The 21,009-nt window shown below is 38.4% G+C and overlaps 1 protein-coding gene across 2 annotated transcripts; it reads left to right on the forward strand.

Annotated features, from left to right (window-relative positions):
• Positions 1 to 242: 242 nt before the first annotated feature.
• Positions 243 to 18,512, forward strand: LOC134872566 (glutaredoxin domain-containing cysteine-rich protein 2). 2 transcript variants are annotated; one of them, XM_063895938.1, is made up of 7 exons: positions 243 to 377; positions 2,878 to 2,938; positions 11,944 to 12,089; positions 12,527 to 12,710; positions 13,724 to 13,833; positions 15,613 to 15,831; positions 17,582 to 18,512. In XM_063895938.1, the coding sequence occupies exons 3-7, from the start codon at positions 12,033 to 12,035 to the stop codon at positions 17,753 to 17,755; spliced, it is 744 nt and encodes a 247-aa protein (XP_063752008.1). In that variant the 5' UTR covers positions 243 to 377; positions 2,878 to 2,938; positions 11,944 to 12,032; the 3' UTR covers positions 17,756 to 18,512. The 2 variants fall into 2 exon arrangements, with proteins under 2 accessions (XP_063752008.1, XP_063752009.1); XM_063895939.1 differs by lacking the exon at positions 2,878 to 2,938 and having other exon boundaries at positions 304 to 377.
• The last annotated feature ends 2,497 nt before the right edge of the window (positions 18,513 to 21,009 follow it).

The raw sequence follows: 21,009 nt of genomic DNA on the forward strand, positions 1-21,009 counted from the left end.
GGTTTTACAAGACAGATCCGCCAGACTTCACATCAATTTTTTTCAATCTATGTGCCTCAGTCAGTCCTTTAAAAAATATATTCATTCTTCCCCTCTGTCCCTCCCTTCAGTCACCCGTCTTACCCATGCCCTTCTATGGCATCATTGCAATTCTCCTTCCATCCACCAGGTGCTCTCAGACTTTTCCACCTGCCCCAGTCACATGACTCCACATCCAGCCCCTACAGTCACCTGACCTTCCCCTCCTACACTCTCACCTGTCTCCAGTGTCCAGAGAGACACATGCTGGAATCGGGTTTTCCTTGCACTTTCATCCTGCAATGTTTTCTATTCGGTCTCGGACTCTAATCTCCGTTTGGACTTTTCTACACATGCCAGTAAGCTCATGACATTTATTATTATTGTCATTTAATCTCTAGACTACTTTTCTGTGGATTTGGATCCTACCCTTGTTGCTTTATGCCCAAAACAAGATTAGCTTAATAAAACAAATGAATAGGGACTCTTACTGTTCAAATTACACAATGTTGCCAAATGGTTGTACAAAGGTTACATTACATGCAGCTAAATGTGATAACTTGTGTCTATGCTTTATAAAAACGATGTCTTGTTGTCATATACACATATTACCCACCTTGTGTACAAAGAAAATTGTGGCATGGTAATACATTTTCCATTGGCCAAAGCTATTTTAAAATCTACAGATACTGCATGTTACACTAATTTAATGATTATGTAATGTTTTTTAACATCACACAACTTGGAACAGCTTTTCATTCCAATGCTAGCGTCTAATTCCAGATAAACATTTCCCTTTAAACTGGCAATATTCTTGTATACAATGGAACAATAAAAAAACTGTAGACAGAAAGGTCATCTGTGATAGTCCATGTGCCCTTCCAGACTTCTGTTGTGTTATAAATTGGTGGCCTTTAATTGACAGAAACAATGTGCTCTCATTATAACATTAATGCCAATAAGATAATCTGTTGGAGGTGATATTTGACGGTTGCAATTATCAGAATATTGCCTCAGTGTGATTAGAGTGCAGGTCCATTTAATTTCATAGACCAACATTTTATCAGTTTGAAAATATAACTGTCAACCCCTGTAGATATTGATAATGGTTTTCATGAAATCAGACCTCTTGACTTCACACACACGTGTCTCTCTTGGTCTTTCCATCTCCATTGCTTTCTGAAGTATTTTCTCTACCTTCATTTCTACCCCGCTTTGCTGAATCTCCCTTCCCCCCTCTGTGCGTCATCTATCACTATGAATTTATGTCATATTTTATCTGCGCTTGGTAATCATGCAGACAACCATGTGCAATTAAAGCTGCCTCTGTAGAGGAGGGGTTTGTGCAATGGGCCCTCAGAAGCCCCAGCTTAAGAGAAGAACCTGAGTTTCAAATAAATCGGATGTGTAAATCTGGTTTTCACAATTGCATCTCTCCTGAGAGTACAAAAGGTTTCAAGGTTTCAAGGTTTCAAAGTTTTATTGGTCATATGCACAGCATATACAACGTATATGTTGGCAATGAAAATCTTATGTCGCGTGCTCCTCCAACAACTCAACATACATGGTGCAAATAAGGTAAATAAAATAGTGCAAAAAGAGAGAAGAATATTTACAATAACAACACTAAAGATTTGAGGATGTGAAATATATACATCTGTGGAATACATTGAGAGTATTTAAATACTTTACACTGTTGAATGAGGAGGTATGGACAGATGCATATATTACGTATAACAGATGTATATGGCAGATATGTCTAATATATAGATATGGAGCTGAAAGAGGACTCTGTATAGAAGGGGGAGACCTCAGGGATGTGAGGGTGTGACAGGCAAATCATGTTAAGAGGGAGGAAAAGACAGGGAGACTAAAGGGAGGAGAGTAGAAATGGAGGTCAGGGTGGGGGAAGAGTTGTGGAGGGGAAAAGCGTTGAGAGATAACATCCGGCATGATGTATGATCAGCTCTGACTTGTCATAATGTAGACTTGTGTGTGTTTATGCATTTAAGAAAGAAGCTAATGTTTGTTACATCTTTAGCAGCTGAGGCTCGAAATACAGCTAAATTCTTATACATCAGATTTAAGGTTAATGGTTAAAACATTCATAGTCCTCCTGATGGTAAGAATCCAGTATTTGTATCTGTTAAAATAAAGGGTTAAATCAACACTGCGTAAAAGGTTTTTAAGCAGTGGTAGAAACAGAACATTGCACCCTGCTGATTGTGAATGGGAGTTGTAGCACCAACTCTATTTTTAAAGTACTATTTTTTAATTTACATTGTACATTTGAGTCTGAAGCCAAATCGCCGGCCCTGTTGGCATGTCTTTCTATTTTGTCTTTGTTTTGTGTTTTTTCCATATTTTCCCAATGACACTTCATGGAAAAGCATCAACGTATTTGCACTGCTCATACCAACCACACTTCACAATCACTCCCTTCGACAATATTTGTGATATTTTGTTACATATTTTCTGCTTTCACCTGCTGTAATCTGTTTTTGAGACAGCTTTATCAAAAAATAGTCAAGTGGTATGTTGTTTTTTTATTTGTATATGTGTTTTCTTATTTTTTGTAATTTCTTTATGTTGGCAGAATGTTAGCAGTAGCATTGATCACAAGATGTTACATTGTTTAACCTAGCCATTGCTTTATTGCTCACTATGCTTCAGTAGGCTAGCAGGTGCTTTTCCAGTGTTCTTTTTCACCACTTTCCTCTTTAACACACCAAAACAGACATGACTTTAACTGTTTGGTTTATGTTATTACAGGTCTTTCTACTTTATTCTATTCATATTTTCTTTTGTGCATGCATTTGTGGTGACATCTCTTGTTTTGGGCTTATGTACTGGATTCAGGAGGAGTATGAGGCTAAATAGACAGAACCTGCAAGGAGACAACCGAGCCAAGCAAGACATGGTAAGCTGCTTTTTGATGTGAAAAAAGGAAATATTAGCTACAAGATCACGGGAAGAAAAGTTAAGTGTTTAGAAATGTCTCCTGCTATAGTTTACAACTGCCGACATACAAAATGAATATATAATGAATCTAATAAATACAACTAAAGATAACACATATAATGTATATGGTGTTTCTTCCTGCATCTTGTGTCTACATATTGTTTTGGGTTAAGGATTATTGAGGAGCAGTAATATTTCCTGAGGAGGTTGAAACTGAAAAAGCCTTCAGTGATAAGACAGCAGCCTATGCTATAATAAATATAAGGGGGTGCTTGTTGTTTTGTCATTTCTCCTCCATAATCCCACTGTGCATGCTCAGGTTATTAAAGATGTACAGTGATATATCCCTCTTAAGGTCATCTGTGGATTTGTTTGGAAATCCTTTTACCACAAATGGGATGTAAACACAACTGAGCTGCCAAGACAACTGGATTGCTTTTCCTTCTTTTTTGTTGTTACCTTTAAAAAGCAGACCAACTCAATGTTATTTGTAACCCTCTCAAGTAAGTTGGGTTTGCCTTTTTTTCCCTCCTTAGTCAACAGGGCTTTTTTGTTTTCGCGGGTTGACTTTCTCTTATTTTTCCCCCATAGCTCCCTGGGCATACAATAGCCACCGGGGAAAAAAACAAAGCTATCCTCTTCATGTCTTGGTTGCACAATGTTCGATGATTTCCTTTAGTGTGATTATATCAAACCTTCATCTTCCCAGGTGTTAATACAAGGTGGGAGACAGGATTGCAGAGTGAAAGCAAGCGAGCCTATCCAAAGTGCTGATCATTGTCATTATTCCTTCAACGTTTACTTCATAATGATGAATTGAAGAAAAAAATATGTCTTCCAACTTTTACCTGTAGCACATTTTGTTAGAGAATTCATAAAAATATAAACCCTCTAATATTCTTTCAGAATCTACCGTGACAATCGCTAATGTTTTCCTTTCAAAAGTAGAATTAATCTGAATAGTGTGTAGAGCATTCAGTTCTCCCCACGATGAATAATGGAAATCTATGAGAGGTTAAAGTGCCTTGTGGACTTGATAGACTGAGCACAGAGGCCCAGCCACAGGCTTTCATCTTCATCATTATTAGACCAATTATAATGCTGGATGGGAAATGGGGAAAGATAAATTGCGGAAAGACGGTGAGAGTGGAAAACAAACTTGACACCTTAGAGAATTCATTTGCTGAATTTGTATATTCACAAAATGTCTTTCCAGAAGTTTGCAGACTTGTTGTGGTAGGTAACATATGGCAACAGAGAGCAAATTAGTTCACTATGTAAGTTAATTAATTTCTGACATTCATTGTGTAAAACGTAATCTCCCATGGATCGCTTCGTCAGGAGTGAGTTACTGTTTGCTTTTTGTTTGTTTAAACATCAGATTGTTTTGTTAACATTTCTCTTTTTTGTTTCCCTAAAAAGTGTCTTCTTGCTGAGCTCCATTAGAGGGATGGTAACAAAATGCATGCATAATATACCACAGATTTTTCACAGAAAGAGGATTGTTGATGCTTCCCATCACTTGCATTAAATTCAAATTAGAAGGGATGTGCATTCTTGACAGGAATAAAGTTTTAGAACCCAAAAAACTAGGAAGTTAAATGTTTAATATCATATATATAATTTGAGACCAACTTAAACTGTGATCCTTAAAAGAAGGCCCTTACGTTTCAAAGGTTCATCCTCTTGTGTTGGGAGCCACTACGGACTTAAGCATTCCCCTTGAAACAGAACGACTCATGTCAAAGTTAAATTATGAAGCTCCTATCATGTTTAACAAACAACCTAAATCAAAGAGTGCTGGAGTGGTTAAGTGAAAGAACAACGAATCAAAGCTCTTCGCAATCCACTTCAACACAGTTGTGGGTTTACTCCCCAGCAGCCATGAAAGAAAGTATACAGAAGGAGACAGGAGACAAACAACTCTAAGATTAATGTTGTTCTCTGATATTATTTACATCACACTAAAACAAGTATTGCTTCTCCGTTATTTTATTCACTTTTTGTTGATGCCATGTTGTCAATATGAGTAAATGGAGATAGCAGCTGTGGTATTTCAAACTATGCCTTTTGATAGTGCTGGACATACTTTCTGATCCTCAAATTTCTGTGGGCTGCCATTGTGTTTGTGTTGGATTTCCGTTGGCTGTTGACTTGATTTTACTCAAGAGTAAACTCCCTCTTCGCAAGTGACATCTGCCAATACCGTCTCTCTTTCAATGCAGCCAGACCCTCTTGAAAGAAGGGCCTCTTTTGAAAGCCAAGAAAACCCATTAGATGGAGGGCATTTGGCTGTCTCAATTTCCTGTTGCTCCTTTGGTTATTTCTGGAAACAAAAACAAAAACTCTTATCTCACAGGACATACAATCACCAAAAACACACTGACTATAAACGTTGAGACTTGAAGGAAGGTAAATTAGCTCAGGTTGACGTATAAACATTTTTTTAAAAAAACGTCTATAGTTACGAGTTAAAACGTTACCAACAGACTCTGATGTTTGCCATGTCCACTTTTGTATTTCTCCCTTTAGCTTATCTGAATCAAATCCTCATTCAACTTCACAACCAGGTGTTCTTTTTGAACAAGAGATACATTCTGGGCATGCTGTTTATTCCCATACTTGTATTGCTTCCCTGTAGAAACAGCGATAAAGCATGGACTTTTTTAATTGCTGATTGTTGTTATTTGTCACCCAGTACAATTTAATGTAAAATATTGTAGGTATTTTATTAACCGTAAAGGTTGATTCTGAATAGGCCAAATTGTGCTCATGGATTTATTTAGGATTACATCCAAGTCCAATAAACTATACTAAATTAATATACTCAGTAAGACTATAAAACACTGGGCCTTGCAAGAAATTGCCTCTGCATTGATCATTTATGTAATTCAAATATTTAAAAAGGATATTTGGCTCTGCCTACATTCACTGCCTAATTAAATTTGAACTAAGTAGTTTAAGGGTTGTCAACTCTGAGATATTTCACTGCACATTTACATTGCTTCCAAAAGTTGTCTAAATTGGCCTACAGAAATAGTGTGACATTTTAATAACCCCCATGTTCCACAATGATGGATTATGCGGTTGTCTCTGTTAGCCTTTTATTATGCTAATAAGAAAGGTTTGACTGTCGCAAGTTTTCCTCATACATTACGACATGACAGTGGTTTGGAACAGATAAAGGATGAGGAAGAAAAATGTTACCTGTCGATACGTAAAGAAAACATATCTATCATTTGGAAAGAACGACTCCTTATTGTGTGGAGCATGCATTTGATAAAATACACAGTAGTTTACTCAGTTGTCTTAAAAGTGCTTCAGTTTTCAACACATGAAATTAATTAAGTCTCTTCCATGGTTCTTCCTCCTCCACTGAGGTAGTGTTTCTCCAGCTGTTGCATGTGATTGTCTCGGGGGTGTAGCAGCAGAGGTCTTATTGATGGTGACTTTAGGTCGTTCTGACAGCCCAGCCGTGTAACAGAGTCCCACTGGTATGCTTTAGGGCGGGTTGGAGTACGTTTCTTGTTATCTCTTCTTTTTGTTTACCCATTAGTGGTCTACCTCTCTGTCCTCCTCTTTACTTGGTATATATGCTCTGTTTATAAGATGAGGGTCCATGCCACTTTGCATTAAAGTTGTAATTTAGGCCCCCACCAAGGTCTAAGTGACCAGGGGACAGTGACACACAACAACGAATGACAGAGGGAGTCAGAGTGAAAGTTAACAAAAATGTGTATTCCTTTTAGAACAGAATACTGCCACAAAAGTTCTTTAAGTGAGGAGGAAGAGACGAGGGAGATTGTGCCAGACAAAAGGAATACATATAACGAAACAAGGCCTATCTCTAAGTCTATCCTTAGAAACAAAAACTCAAACAAAAACCCTCACTCTCTAAGAACTCTACAAAGCAAAACACAGGGGTGGCATCAATCCACTAAGATAGTGTAACTAAGAAGAGAGAAGAGCAGGAGGGAAAACAACAACAACACAAGTACAGCATGCCTGGCTTGTAACAGGTTACAATTAAGATCAGGTCTGAGAGTTTGTCCTCGGTCAGCCCTAACAGGAACGATCCTGTAAGGATGTCAGCTTATCGTTTCCCTTCTTCCTGTTCTTGTTATTGTAGGTGAAGCTGTTCATGCGGAGCAGTGCAGTTCGGTGTCTGTGTGCGCCCCATATCAGTTTCAGGTGTCAGGTGGGATAGGAGTTGTTGTCATGGCAATCTGTTTGTAATATTCCATTCATTTTTTTTAGTTTACGTGATAAAATACCCACATTTCCAGTGTTGTAGCCATGATCAGAGTGAACATTTGAAGAAAAAAAAAGACTTTAACTCAACACATTTCCAAACAGGCCTTTCAATAAAATCACACCTTAACAAAGCAGCTGCTGATTCCTGCCGGTTCATTTCCCCGACTCCTGTTGCTGCTGCTGTCCTCATTTCGGGCTGCTATTGCAATTGATGGAGACTCGTGCATCATTTTTTGAGAGAGATCTTTTTTTTTTCTTTGGCTGAAATTAGTGTGGGGGAGAGTGGGGGTCACAGGTCTGTGTTGCCGCAAGTTGCAGCACGGGTCTAGGGTTTCATAAGAGCTGAACATCATCACAGCCACCAGCAACAAAGCTAATTAAAACGAGATAGAAAATCAGTCCCATTGAAATATTAAATATTAACTTGACTGTGACTTGCAACATCTATCATTTGATAGACACTCTAATTAAGATAATGAAGTTTAAATGCTTTAGTAGTTCTATTTAAAACTTATATAACGCATATTAATTCAGCTTTGTCATCATGTTAATGTCTTTGTAAACTTGGAAAACTTGTGCTGTGTAGATTGTACTTTTCTTTTCTTTTTTTATCACCAAATTAAGCTTATTAATGCATTTTATTACGAGGTGCCATTTAACCTTATCCAGTCCTTGCAAGTAATATAACATTCTCAAGTCAATTTAATCTAAAATTGTTTCTCTTTGACTAGTTTCTTTATAAGAAAGCATGGCCAAATCATATTGGACTTTTTGTGTGGTTTCTAAAAGTTACACATGATAGCTTTTTGTAGTAATATTTGTGAATTTGGTTTCCTTCATTCTAGAAGGTCAAGGAAATCATTTGCAAATGTATATGAAGTTTCATGTCCCCTGATACAATAATAAAAACTCAACAATTCTGCAGGACATATTGAGTGTGATCCCTCATATGATATCTTATATCCTTATCTTTGAACAGCTTATAAACTTGGCCCTGTCAACAAGCGACATACTGATAATTTAATCCATTCGGTCGTGGCTGTAACAGAGTAACACAACTTTTAGTGAGAAAGATGCTTGTTAATTTGATGAACTTCAGCCTTTCTATATTGTCTGAGCTGCCAATCGTTTCTCTGTATTTGTCTGTAACCTTTAGAGAGGATGTTGCATAGGTGTCTTTGGTTCATTCATCTGTAGCTTCCTCAATCGTCTCGTGTCTCTCCTTGGTTCACTCTCATAGTCCCATCCATCTCTAATTGAACTTTTTCACTTGTTTCATCTCTGTCCCCATCCCCCCTTCTCTCTATCTCATGTTTCTTTTTTCCTGCTGCTGCCTGTCAGCCACCTGAGGGCAGAGTCAAAAATGGCAATCTGGATTTGCTGCAGAAATGGGAGGAAGAGGGAGAGGATGTAGAATAGTCGGGATTTCTGTTTAAAATGGCAACACAACAAGTCTGCGGACCCTAGGGGACAGTTCATCGTTAAAAACACCTCGTACATTGAGAATATTTCCACCTTTCCCAAAAGTCTCCCATGTACCTTCAACATAATGACCACTATGGCAATTTGAAGCAGAGTTTCTGACTTTCCCTGAAAATCGGTGAGGCTGATTTGAGAGTCAATCAATACTATTCCCCATGGAGGGTTACAGAAATAATGCAGACAAAATATTGAATAGGGATCTTTTAAAATGTGACAGTTTAATCTTTCTTTCTTTCTGAGGGCAAACCTTCAGAGAGAAAATTGAGAGCTATAGATAGTGAGGGGGAGTACAACAGAAAGCATCTTGCAGATATGTGTGGCAGGGATGTATGCTGCCCTCACATTGAGACTTCCTTAAGGTGCAAATGGACCCTGGGTGGCTTATAATCAGCAAATAAAAACCTGTACCGTAATTAACATCTACTGATGCCCAGTAAGTAGTACAGTAGCTGCTAAACATCAAGAGTGGACCAGCATTTACTTAATGGATCATACCTGGTTCATGGACAAAGCTTTAAGAGTTTCAAATCTAATTTACCCATTCAAAACAGAAGTAGTATACAGGCCACCTGGGGCATAGACTTATGTTCTAGATGAAATTTGCAGCTCAATGAGGCTTGTCTTGGCTTTTGCTCTCGGGTCCAAATGCATTATGTACTAGCATACCGAATACCCAAACTATTATTTCACAGTTTGGATCTTTACCATCAGAGCACTGAAGAGGGATTAGATGAGGATCTATAGCTAGCAGAGAGCGTGTACTGTACCTGAGCAATGAAGCTCATACTGCATATTGTATTTAGGGAGGTTAATGGGGATGATAGAATGTACATGAACTGTTAATGTGGAGACTCAGGGAGGCACATTTACAGTGGCAATCATTTAAACTGAAAGCAGCGAGGATCCTGGCACATTAAATGGTTATTTTTTTGTGATGCACCCAAAACAATTTCTCGCTTGAGTGACCACACTTGCTTGTTCTGCAATCTGATTAAGCTAACTCTTGGTCGGGGAAGAGACAAGAGGGTCTGTGTATACTCTCTCGCTCCCCCTCTATTTTTAAACCATCCGTTGAAGCTTAATAACACTCATCTGTAAGGATAATTGTAAGATTGATCTCGATATGCACAGGGCTAATGGCATCCATTTGTTGGATTTAGCGTTTGTTCTTTTAAAACGGCCTCTTGAAGGTGCAGAATTTGTTTTGCCAATGCCATCAGCAGTTTAAAAATAATTCAAATGTTATATATAAGTATTTATAGCTCATACGATTTACTCAGGAAAAAGTTATGTGGAGTTCAGGGCTGGCTTCCAAAGCTGTCATTGAAATCTTTAATAAGCCTCTGAACTGGTTAGAAATTGATGCTTAAAGGAAGCTGATGGCTTGAATCATACATTATCAGAGATAATAAGAGTCAAACAGGCTAGTATGCAACATTAGAGATGTGAGCTATACTTATGATGACTTAAATAGCAAAAATCAATGATGTTTTCTTGCTTCATACACACTTTCAGGGAGCTGCTCAGTAAACATTGTATTTAAAGGTCATGCTTTTGAACAGTGAATTACTCCTGATTCTAAAATGTGTTAAACATAAGGTTAGTGGCAGGAGTCATTTTTTTCAAAAGTAAATATAACACTACGTGGGTCATTTGACTGTTATACACAACATGTGATTCACAGTTGTTCATTCACAAAGCTCACCAATAACTTTATTAGGATTTTGTATGGTTAAAAAAGATGTGGAAAGAAGTTTAAGATAGTAAATTGAATAATGGATGAATTATATTCAGCTGTTTCAGACTCAGGATCCTTGCAGTGTGCATGCTGGCTCTCTGTCACACTATCTTGACTTATTGAAAAGGTTGAATAGAAAAGAGCCACTGCAGCTTTTCTTACTAAGATAAGTCAAAATGTCTGCTGTAAAAAAGGGCTGTGGAATGTCTCTTTTCTATGGCTTTATTTATTGACAATCTAATAAGAGAACAGAAAGGCTCTGTCCCAGCCCAGGTTTTTATTAATTATATAAAACATGCATTTTTCATAATTGGAAAATGCTTAGAAGCCATACAAAAAATATGAACCTCACCTACCTACAGTACCTGATATAACTGTTCTTTACACTGTATGTAATGCATCGTAACCCTTCGTCACACTAAGTGGGTAATTTAAAGTTGAATGCTATATAATTATATTTAATTTAGCAAAAAATTGAATCCATTATACTTGAGAGGAATGCCTTAGCACATGGTGCTTAAGTTTAAACGCTAATTGTCTGACTCACCATTTCAAGTAATTACGATGTGAGGGAACAAGTTTAATTGTATGCTACTAATGTTTTTACTGCAATTGGCATCAAATTATATTATATTTTTTTCAAACTTAGATAAACTTTTCTTTTGACTTAAACTAATCACAGAGTTATTGTGTTGTTGTTTGGCTGTAAGAGGAAAGGTTACACATATTAGTCATGTTGAATTTAACGCTGAATGTTTTTGAGAGCGTCTTAACGGGTCACCTTAGTTTAAATGTCTGGACTGAAAAACGTTCTAAGGTTTGGTCTGTCTGTATTACAGTAAGACATGTGTTTAAACAACACAAAGTACTAAATGGTAGATGTCATGGAAATCTCACTCTAAGCTTTGTGACCATTAATATATTTGACAGAGGTTTTCAAATGTCATTTTCACTTTTCATCACTGGTACACTCGGCTCCAGTCCAATGACAGGCACTCCTACCACCATCTCACATCTCCCACACACAGCCTCACTCTCTCTTTCTTTTTCTTACACACACACACACACACACACACACACACACACACACACACACACACACACACACACACACACACACACACACACACACACACACACACACACACACACACACACACACACACACACACACACACACACACACACGCACGCACAATGCTCCACGTTGGCTCTAAATAAATTCTATTCTGGTTATCATAAGTATTTGATGATGGAGCTTCTGGTTTCTCAACCACCCTTTTGTACACACGATCTATCTTGAATAATTTAGCACCGGCAGCTAAAAGGTGGTCCCTTAAAACAGCAGATACACTCAAACTCAGGAAGCAAGACACATGGAGAACGCTTTCTTATCCAGGCATCCACCCACTCCTCTATCGCAGCTCTACGCTCTTGTATATCTCTCCATTCTTTCATCCACTTATCAGTACATTCTTTCTCCACATCAGGCACCACCAGCTGATGTGAATTTGCCCCAGGTGAGGAGCTTTTTGGATGGACTGACGGTCTCACAGCATCCCCTCCTCAAATAGCCACCATGGAGGAACTCCAGAGAAAACTGGATCAACACTATGAAGGTACCAAGCCCAGAAAGGTTAGTGAGTTATTTACAGATCAACTAGCTCTTATTAAAAGGAGTATTTGTAGTTGAGTTTAGTATTTGGTTATATGTTAAGAAAAAGACACATTGAGGTCATATCTTCCTGTTTTGATTTGCAGTTGCTTTAATGTCATTGCTTGAAATAACAACAAACAAAAAACTAAGGCTACAGTCCTTGAAGATTCAGCTTTACACTTCATCTTATGTTGTCAAAGCTGAAAAAGGGAAAGAAGCAGGATCTTATTTTGTATTTTAGGATACTGCAAATGTCTGTATGCACCCCTCTTGTCTCCTTAAACAGCAGTTTCTTTCTACTCATAATAATTTCTATGCTAGCACGATATGCAAATGAGGCACTTTTCAGCACATTTTCATTCAAAACCAGCTTGGGGAAGGAAGTAAAACATGTCACCTTCAACCCAAAACCGTAGGTGAGGTTCAAGCTGGCGTCGTCCTACAGCGGTCGAGTGCTGAAGCACGTGTACGAGGACGGGCAGGAGCTGGATAGTCCCGAGGAAAAATACCCTCACAGCTTCGTCCACCGCAAGATCCCCCCCAGCCACCTGGAGGTGGAGCAGCTCTGTGGCTTTGAGGATGCTCACGGGGACCAAGCAAGTGGGTTTTTATCATCGTGTAACACACTACCGTTGTGTCTTCTTCATATGCATGACTGCGCTCTGGTTTGTGTGTGTGGGCTGTAATACTAATACAATGTGTAGGGCCTGTATTACGTTTGTATCTGCTACCCTAGCCTACACGTTGGAGTGGTTTCTGTGAAATTGTTTTGACATGTTTTTCATTCAAGGTCATATATAATGGGTGTGTATGATTGAAACTCCTCTGTGCAGTATTTGCTTATATTTGTGGGCACTGTGAAGCTTCCAGCTTGGATACACACTTTTCTAATATTTAGTGTTACAGCTATCTTTGTAGTGTGATTTGGAATATGTCAAGGCTACAAAATTCAGTCTCAATTGCCCTCCTATCTTTTTCATGTCATCTTTTGCTTACTGAGAAGTAGAACATGCTGAGCTAAGAAACAAGTTGTTTTTCTCACCCTCTTATATAAGACAGATATTCTTTCTGCTGTCATGATGGAGTAAACAAAATAGCTAAATTAGAATCTAGCTTGTTTTTGAGTGCAATGTTATTGCAGTTTTGCACTATTCTGGCAGATAATATGCAATGCATTGAAACAGAAGAGTTCATGCAAATGGGAACCGTGAAAAATTACCAGTTTCAAAGATAATTGCTGATAAACTTAAATGTTTTAGGTAACAGCCTATACCAACATCCCATAGAGCTCATTTGTTTATCTGGATAATCAAATACAATACATTTAAACCTCTGACAGTTTAACCATTTCTTGGCTGGGACCAGTAACTGCACCACAAAACAAGTACAAGTTGAAAATTGTCAAGAGAAAGATTTAGTAAGAGAAGGATGCAATGCTAACGCAGCTAGCTAGGTGTTCATAATTAGCCAGGTAGTAACTGGTCTCAAAGTTGACCAAATCTATACAGAATTCAAAAATCGCATCACAGTATCGGTAATATGTGCTGTTTATGCCTGAAACCTGGACCTTTAATCTCAGTCTAAAATGACAACATGTTTTGTTCTGTACCCAGGTGTTTATCCTCCGACAGGGCTGATTGCCCAGAGAATAAACGTATACAGAGGAATGGGAAGCTACAAGCCTGCTTCAGGTCCGACAGAGGAAGCAGAGGGAGATGCCCAGGTAAGCAATGCGGCTGTCGGTTTTAATTTTCTACATTTTGATATTAATTAAGATCAGCTTAGATTTGATTTCCCACTAGCAATGTCATTTTCTGTCTGAATGTCAAGTACTGAGACCTTTTTATGACTGTCTTAATCAATTCCCCAGTGCAGTTTACAATCTAAAATATGAAGATTTTTGCTGAATGTTAATTAAAATGTCTTTCAAAGCAACATATAACTTTAATGTGATCTTATAAGAATTACAGTTTTGTATTAGAAACTGTGACGTACAACGTAAAACATTGTCAAATCAACATATGTAGGATTAGTGTGCTATTTATTTCAGAACTCACCCACAGAAAAATTCCATCAACACTTTAGTTAGTTTATGACACCCTTTGAATGTTAAGTTTCTAATTCTGGAGAATGATCACTTTGCAACATCTCTTTGGATAAATTAACATAAAGAGAATTATAATAAGAAAGTATCACAGCTCCTTGGAAGCGTTGGTATTTAAACCCCACAGAGCATTGCAAGTGTACATATGCTGAATGCAAACATACACGCCAAAATAAACACAATTACCAGCCAACGCAGAGTTACTTAATATAATACATCTCTAGAACAGAACAAGCAATAAAGCCTTAAAATAGAAAATGAGAATAGTCTTAGGGTAATTACCACCCCAACTACATGCTGTTCTATGAAAATTGCTCAACTATTAAAGTTTAATAACAACAACTACAAAATTGTTCCTCTGAAAGGAAAAAGCCACTGTTACTGATCCGCTGAGGCAGTGGCTTCATTAGTGCAGCCGGCAGAGAGGGAGGTCAGCTACATCGCCTGCTGGCTTAGTGTCAGTTTCATTCTTTTATCCTCTAAACAAAGGCACGCATGGCCCTGGTGACCAAGGCCAGCATTTATCACATTTATCAGTTGAAAACAGCAATCTGGATTTTAGTTTATCCTTTTATGGAATTATTGAAAGAGACGGCACGGTGGTCCTGGTGGAGGACCCCTACTGTCAAGTAGCTCTAATGAGTTCTTTCCCAATATGCTTTCTCTGTCTGTGTTATAATGAGGGAGATACACTGGAACAAAACACTATTTTATCTGACTTTATTTCACAATGTTTGATATTTGCAAACAAATATTATGTCAAACAGTATTGCGAAAAAATTACGAGTTCAGGCACTCAGAAATGTGAGGAATTAGTCAAGAAATCACTGACTTATATTCACAAATATTTATCCTGGTTAATATTCCTAGAGATAATTTCACTTTTGTGACACAGTGTTGTAGCACTTCTACATCCTCAACTATAATTAAGGTTGTTTTAAGCTACCAGTGATATATATACGTTACATACAAGGTAGTTTCATTCCCATGGACAACCAAATGCTAATTATATTGATTGATTTTAATCCAAAAATGTGCTTAAGAGTATCAAAGATAATGGATTTCTCTTCAGACAATCACAAATAAGAAAGCTTTGTCATCAGAGAGAGAGTTGTAGTATTTCCAATTGTCTACAAACAGAAGCCTGAACAACACTTCAAAGCATGTTGTGTATTGCACACGGGGTATGTTTCTTCAGATACATTCAACTAGAAAACCTCTTCTCACCCACACATGAAGCCCACAGCTAAATGTGGGTAAGCTCTGTTAGTTGTAGGAATGGAATCTGGGAATTGTTGTAAGTATCAAACAGAAACATCTCAATTACCTTATGGTATGATGCACCAGCTGTTATTATTAAAAGATGTAGGATACTCTGACAAGTTCTGTTTCCTTCAGTCCTCAGTGTTGGATTTTGGCAAAATAATCATCTACACCAGCAATCTGCGCATCATCAGAGCACCACCGAGGAAGCCTGAAGTTTCACGGCACCACACAGGGCCTCCTTTGGAATTGGAGGGATACCCAAAGGCCAGAGAGAGAGGGAGCAGGAGGAGGGCTAAAGCTCTGTGTGCACCGGGCGGGGAAGAGAAACAGATCAGTGACACAGAGACCAAGGTAATGATGCATGGCCAAATTATTCTCAGTGGTGTGGTTCCCATCACCCTGCTCCTGTTTCTCGCTATTAACAGTCTCATCATGTCCCCCCATCTCTATCTCGGCATATGTCTTCAACCCTCCTGTCTTCACTTTGTCTTTCGAGAGTGTAACTGCAGGGTCGTCTGCAGCCATATTGTTGTAATTTGTAAACAGAGGGGTGTTTATTTTCATCCCACAATCTCCTCTGTGTTTCCTTGTAACTGCCACCTTATTTGTACCCCTTCTCTTTCCTATCCCTGTTACCACCCCCCCCCCCCCCCCCCCCCCCCCCCCGCTGCAACAACCACCACCCCATTGTCCTAGTGTTATCTGTCAACTGTGAACACATACTGATGAGTCCACAGTTTTACTCTGCCCTTGCAGCATTTGCCTGCCACTTGCCAGCCCAGAAGGATACCCCGATCGCTATTATCTCCTCCTTCTCACCTCCTCGACTGATTACTGTTCTCTTCCCCTCACTACCTCCATTCTTTTCTCACCCCTCTCGTTATTTTCTCATTTTCTTGTTTTTTTCTTCCTCTGGAAAAAAAAAAGTTTGTTCTCAGCTTTTTCTTTCATTATTTGGCAATCTCACTCTGCTATGTTCTGTTCCTTATCATCTTTGCTTTTCTTACCCACAATCTAAGGTAGTTAATATTTTGTAACTTTGGTTTCTTTATTTCAAACACAGATGTCTCTATTTTATTTTGCATGTCATTTTATCATTAAACCCAAAGTGCATCTTAAATTGATGTGGGTTGGATATACTAAAAATGTCAAAACATCAACTTTTGCTAATTGAAATGCTTATGTGCATAAAGTACAGTTTTGGATCGATTTTAACCCCATTACTTGTTGATTTATTGCAGGTTGGTACCAAGGTAAATTATATTCTGACGTGTATCAAGTAGTGTTAACAAAAAGGCTTTCCAGACTTTTTATTTACATCTGGCTTACTTGTAGCCAATATATACTGCTTAGCATTTTATGCTAAGCAGTATATATTCAAGAAGTGAATGCCATTCTGTTTCTCTGATACCTAAATACTCCGGCAAGACTCGGGTTGCTTGGAGAAATTCACGGTCCTTGTATTCACCCTTCCTGTAATCGATAATCTACAGGCAGCCACACGTTCTTGCAAATTTTGTTGTAATGACCAGCTGGCTGTGTAAATGACCGGCTGGTCAAACATTATCATGCAACACAGCTACTTACCAAAGGTGTTTAATTATAAATAATATTGGAACCATTCGACCATTGGTTGTCATAAAGGTTGTTTTGTGTCTGCCAGCAGGCCGACCAGATAAGCTTGATTGCTCTGATGCAAGTTAAACCGCTCTGTAACAGTTGCAGTGTATAAAGAAGTAATTGTATTTAATGCAAAACTGTGGTTTATTGTAGATTATGTATGCAGTTTACACTTCATCTAACTAGAATGGAAGGATCCCGTCAGTCTGCTTGTTCGATTTTCTCGAGGAAAGTTTTTATTTTGCACTAGTTAAAATACAATATATTCAGCAATTGCAGATGATTTTTAAATTAGGTTGAGAAAACTGTCCTTCCAACTTTGGTGGTCAATTCAATCTCTTTCCATATGTCTCTTGTTTTGCCACCCATTCTTACCTCTTCCTCCATTTTTTTTACCCTTTTGAATAACCTTACAGATGCTCTCTTTCCCCTCCTCTTTCTCCTCTCCCTCACCCCACTAATGTGTTTCTTCTGTCTCCAGGAGGCGGACAGCTGCCAGCATTGTGGCGGCTCGGGCTGCGCTCCCTGCTCTCTGTGTCATGGCAGCAAGCTGTCCATGCTGGCGAACCGCTTCAATGAGTCCATCAGTGATCTACGTTGCCAAGCCTGCTACCCCCATGGTCTGGAGAAGTGCCAGTCCTGCTCCAGCAAATAGCACTGTTTGGCTGACACTCATGTCTGGCATAGAGAGAACGAGTTAGTGAATGAGTGTGGAGCTGTGAGTGTGTACCGGATGTGCTATGGGTTTTGTCAAAATGTTCTCCGCGGCAATATTTCGCTAATCCAAAGTGTTCTTGGTGGGGTGTTTGGAGCACTATAGGAAACATAAGCCATCATTGGAAAGGGGAATTATAAATTGTGCAGCGGGCACAAAATCATAAAATACAATTACTGTGTGCAGTGAACATGGCTTGTGATAAGACAAATACATAATCACTTTTTTGTTTTTACATTATTTTGCATCTGCCCCCCTTCTTCCTGATAAAACAGTGTCGTATGTCAGTGTTATCAGTTTAATTAAAACCATGCAAAGATTTAGCTTTTTATTTATTCTACCGGGAAGGCTGTCCTGTTGCTATCTCCACTCTCTATTCACCAGAGAGAATAACATCTTTTATGTCCAAACATGATGTAACTGGTGAAAAAAATACTGTGAGATACAGACTTTAGGATGAAGAAAGAGAATAAGAGCTACATGCAGAATGAGGGATGAGCACAAGTCAAAAGAAGACCGTGTCATTTTAAAGCTAATTCTAACAATGATTAAAGTTTACCCCACCTAAACAAAGGCACAATTCACTCCTGTTACTGGTGTTGGTGAGTAAATGAGTTGCACACTTTTCTTTTTGGCTGGAGCACACTTTAAGAGGGGTGAGATGGAGATAAGACCTTAGAGATAACAGTTAGGTAAATGAGGATATTACTGTTTTTTACTATTATTAATAATCACATTCTCAGGTTATTGCCATTGTAATTTGATCTAAAAATGTATCCACAGTTTTGATATTTGAATAAAATAAAAAACACCTTACTAATTTTCAACTCTTCTTCTATTATTGTGTCCATATATTGCAGTTGAAAGTTGTTCTCTATTTAATTTGTATTGGATTATTAACACAGGATAATCTCATAGCATACCTCCAAAATATCCACCATCGATGTTTCTGATTAAATGTGGCAAATGCAGTCCATAAAGATATTGATGGTCATACACAGTGACCTTATATTTATTTGCAGTCCAGGATTCATTATCTTGCCTCTCCAGTGAACCTCAGATCAGTCAGACGGTGTCACCATTTTATCAAACATGTTTGGTTTATTTGTCTGTAATCTGGATAAATCTAAGTGCACCCTGTAGTCAGAGCAGCATCGTAATTCTAACAGCGATGTCTTTGACTTAACAGTGTGAAAGTCATTCGCCGAATGTTTGATGTCTTTTCATTGGGGGCTGGGAACGTTTGTTTGTGTGTTCTCAGCTTGAAAAGGAAATTAAATGTTTCTAAAAAATGCAGCACGCTGCATAATTCCTAGACATTACATCTTAGTCATATATACTCAATCAACCACAATGTGGTTTTGTGACATTTTGGGAGGATTAACAGACAAGGGAACACACAAGTAAATATCACAAAAATGGAGCGATCACCTTCATGCAATAATGCATTTCAACTGGATACATTTGCATATTACAGGATTACATTAACCCATTACAAGCTAACACATTTTGAACATAAGGTTGAAAAATTAGATAAGAATGTTATCCTCATTTTTTTTGCATCTGAGTTTTTTTCATATTGGTGAGATATCAGTTTTCCCTTTTTTCAAAACAATAAGGTATACTGCTTTGTAATATGCCTACCTGCTCCATAATCAGATCTAAACTTGCCACAGGATATTTTTGCAGTGGCTGCTGATATGGCATTTTCCCCCACTATTCTTATGCTGCTAGGCAGAGATGATCAATCAAAATCAGTGTAAGCAGTTGAATGCACTGACCACATCCACGAAGGTGTCGGTGGCCCGAAGTCACACCAGAACAAGCACCCCCGGACTATTACAGCCCACTATCCCCGTCCCTATACCTATCTTTGTGCTGGCATTTCCATTATTTTGTGCTATTATGTTGGATAGCCTCACACTCAGTTAAAGAGCAGACTGTATGGCTTATCAGCAGCTTGGCCAAAAGCCCTATCAGCAATCAAACTCCTGCTATTTCTGGAATGAGAGGAGGAACCTGAATCTCCAGGCTCTCTCTTTTTCATTTCTCCCTCTCTCTCGGACTGGTCTTCTAAAAATCTCTTGCCCATGCTGTTAAAAGCAAGCTTCAGCATTTCAGAAACTATTCCACAAGGGAACCAAAGTGAAGAGAATTGGGTCACAGAAGTGTTCTTGGCCTCCACTGCTCCGCAGGACCTTAACAGTGGTACGGATCAGGTAAACATACACTATGCACTTTACTTTACAGTATACAGAGAAAAAAAAGTGGCAAAAACTTTACTAGCCTCCTTTTACATTGTTTGGGTATTTGTTCTTTTTTTTGATAAAAATATGCTTTTTAAAACAATTCAATACATTTATCTTAACTAAATAGATTACAATTCTTTATTGTATGTTAATTGGCAAATCATGAACTTATGTTTACCAATTTACAGTGGTAGGACACACATGCCACAAGCTTTTATTTACTTATTTTCTTGTGATATATTGTGGAACATTCCATAAAATTGTCATTTATGTGAGATCTCCATTATCAAATAACAGCCGGTTTAATCAAAGCTGCTAGGAAACAATGGCTATGAATATAGAGGAAAAGTCTTTCCTCTGCTGGCGGCATCATCATTTATAATGCTTTATAGATATATCTGTGATCTCTTATAGTCCATTTGTAATATATGACACAGGACGCAGACTGGGAACAGACTGGGTACATTAATCACAAACGCTCATACAGGAATATTTTGCACGGTGTGGGAAAGTGAGGCACATTTAATCTGCAACCACGTCTGTTTTACTCTTCCTCTCCATCACATTCCTTTTGTTTCTCAACACAGATTATTATAATGGATGAATCTCTCTAGGGTAAATTCCCAGCAACCCACTTTATTGAGCTTATAACTCACCATTAATGCAGAGCTCGGTGTAAATTCTGCTCTACAGAACTTTCACTCTACAAATAGAGCGAACAACAATAAGACCTAAACATAATCATTTTACCTGGCTTGCCAACAGTCCTCAGACACATCATGGCCATTCCCTTGGGTTGAAGCAGCAGGGTAGTGTAGTGATAACAGACGCTGCCCTTCTGAGGAGGGATCAGACTTTAAGCCTGTATTAAAGCTATCTTACTCCATGCGGAAACATCTTTTGGGAAAAAGGCCCTTAATAGCCGATCCTGACCTCTGACTTCTA

This window comes from Eleginops maclovinus, chromosome 11, assembly GCF_036324505.1.
Source record: "Eleginops maclovinus isolate JMC-PN-2008 ecotype Puerto Natales chromosome 11, JC_Emac_rtc_rv5, whole genome shotgun sequence".
In the NCBI taxonomy this organism is placed as follows: domain Eukaryota; kingdom Metazoa; phylum Chordata; class Actinopteri; order Perciformes; family Eleginopidae; genus Eleginops; species Eleginops maclovinus.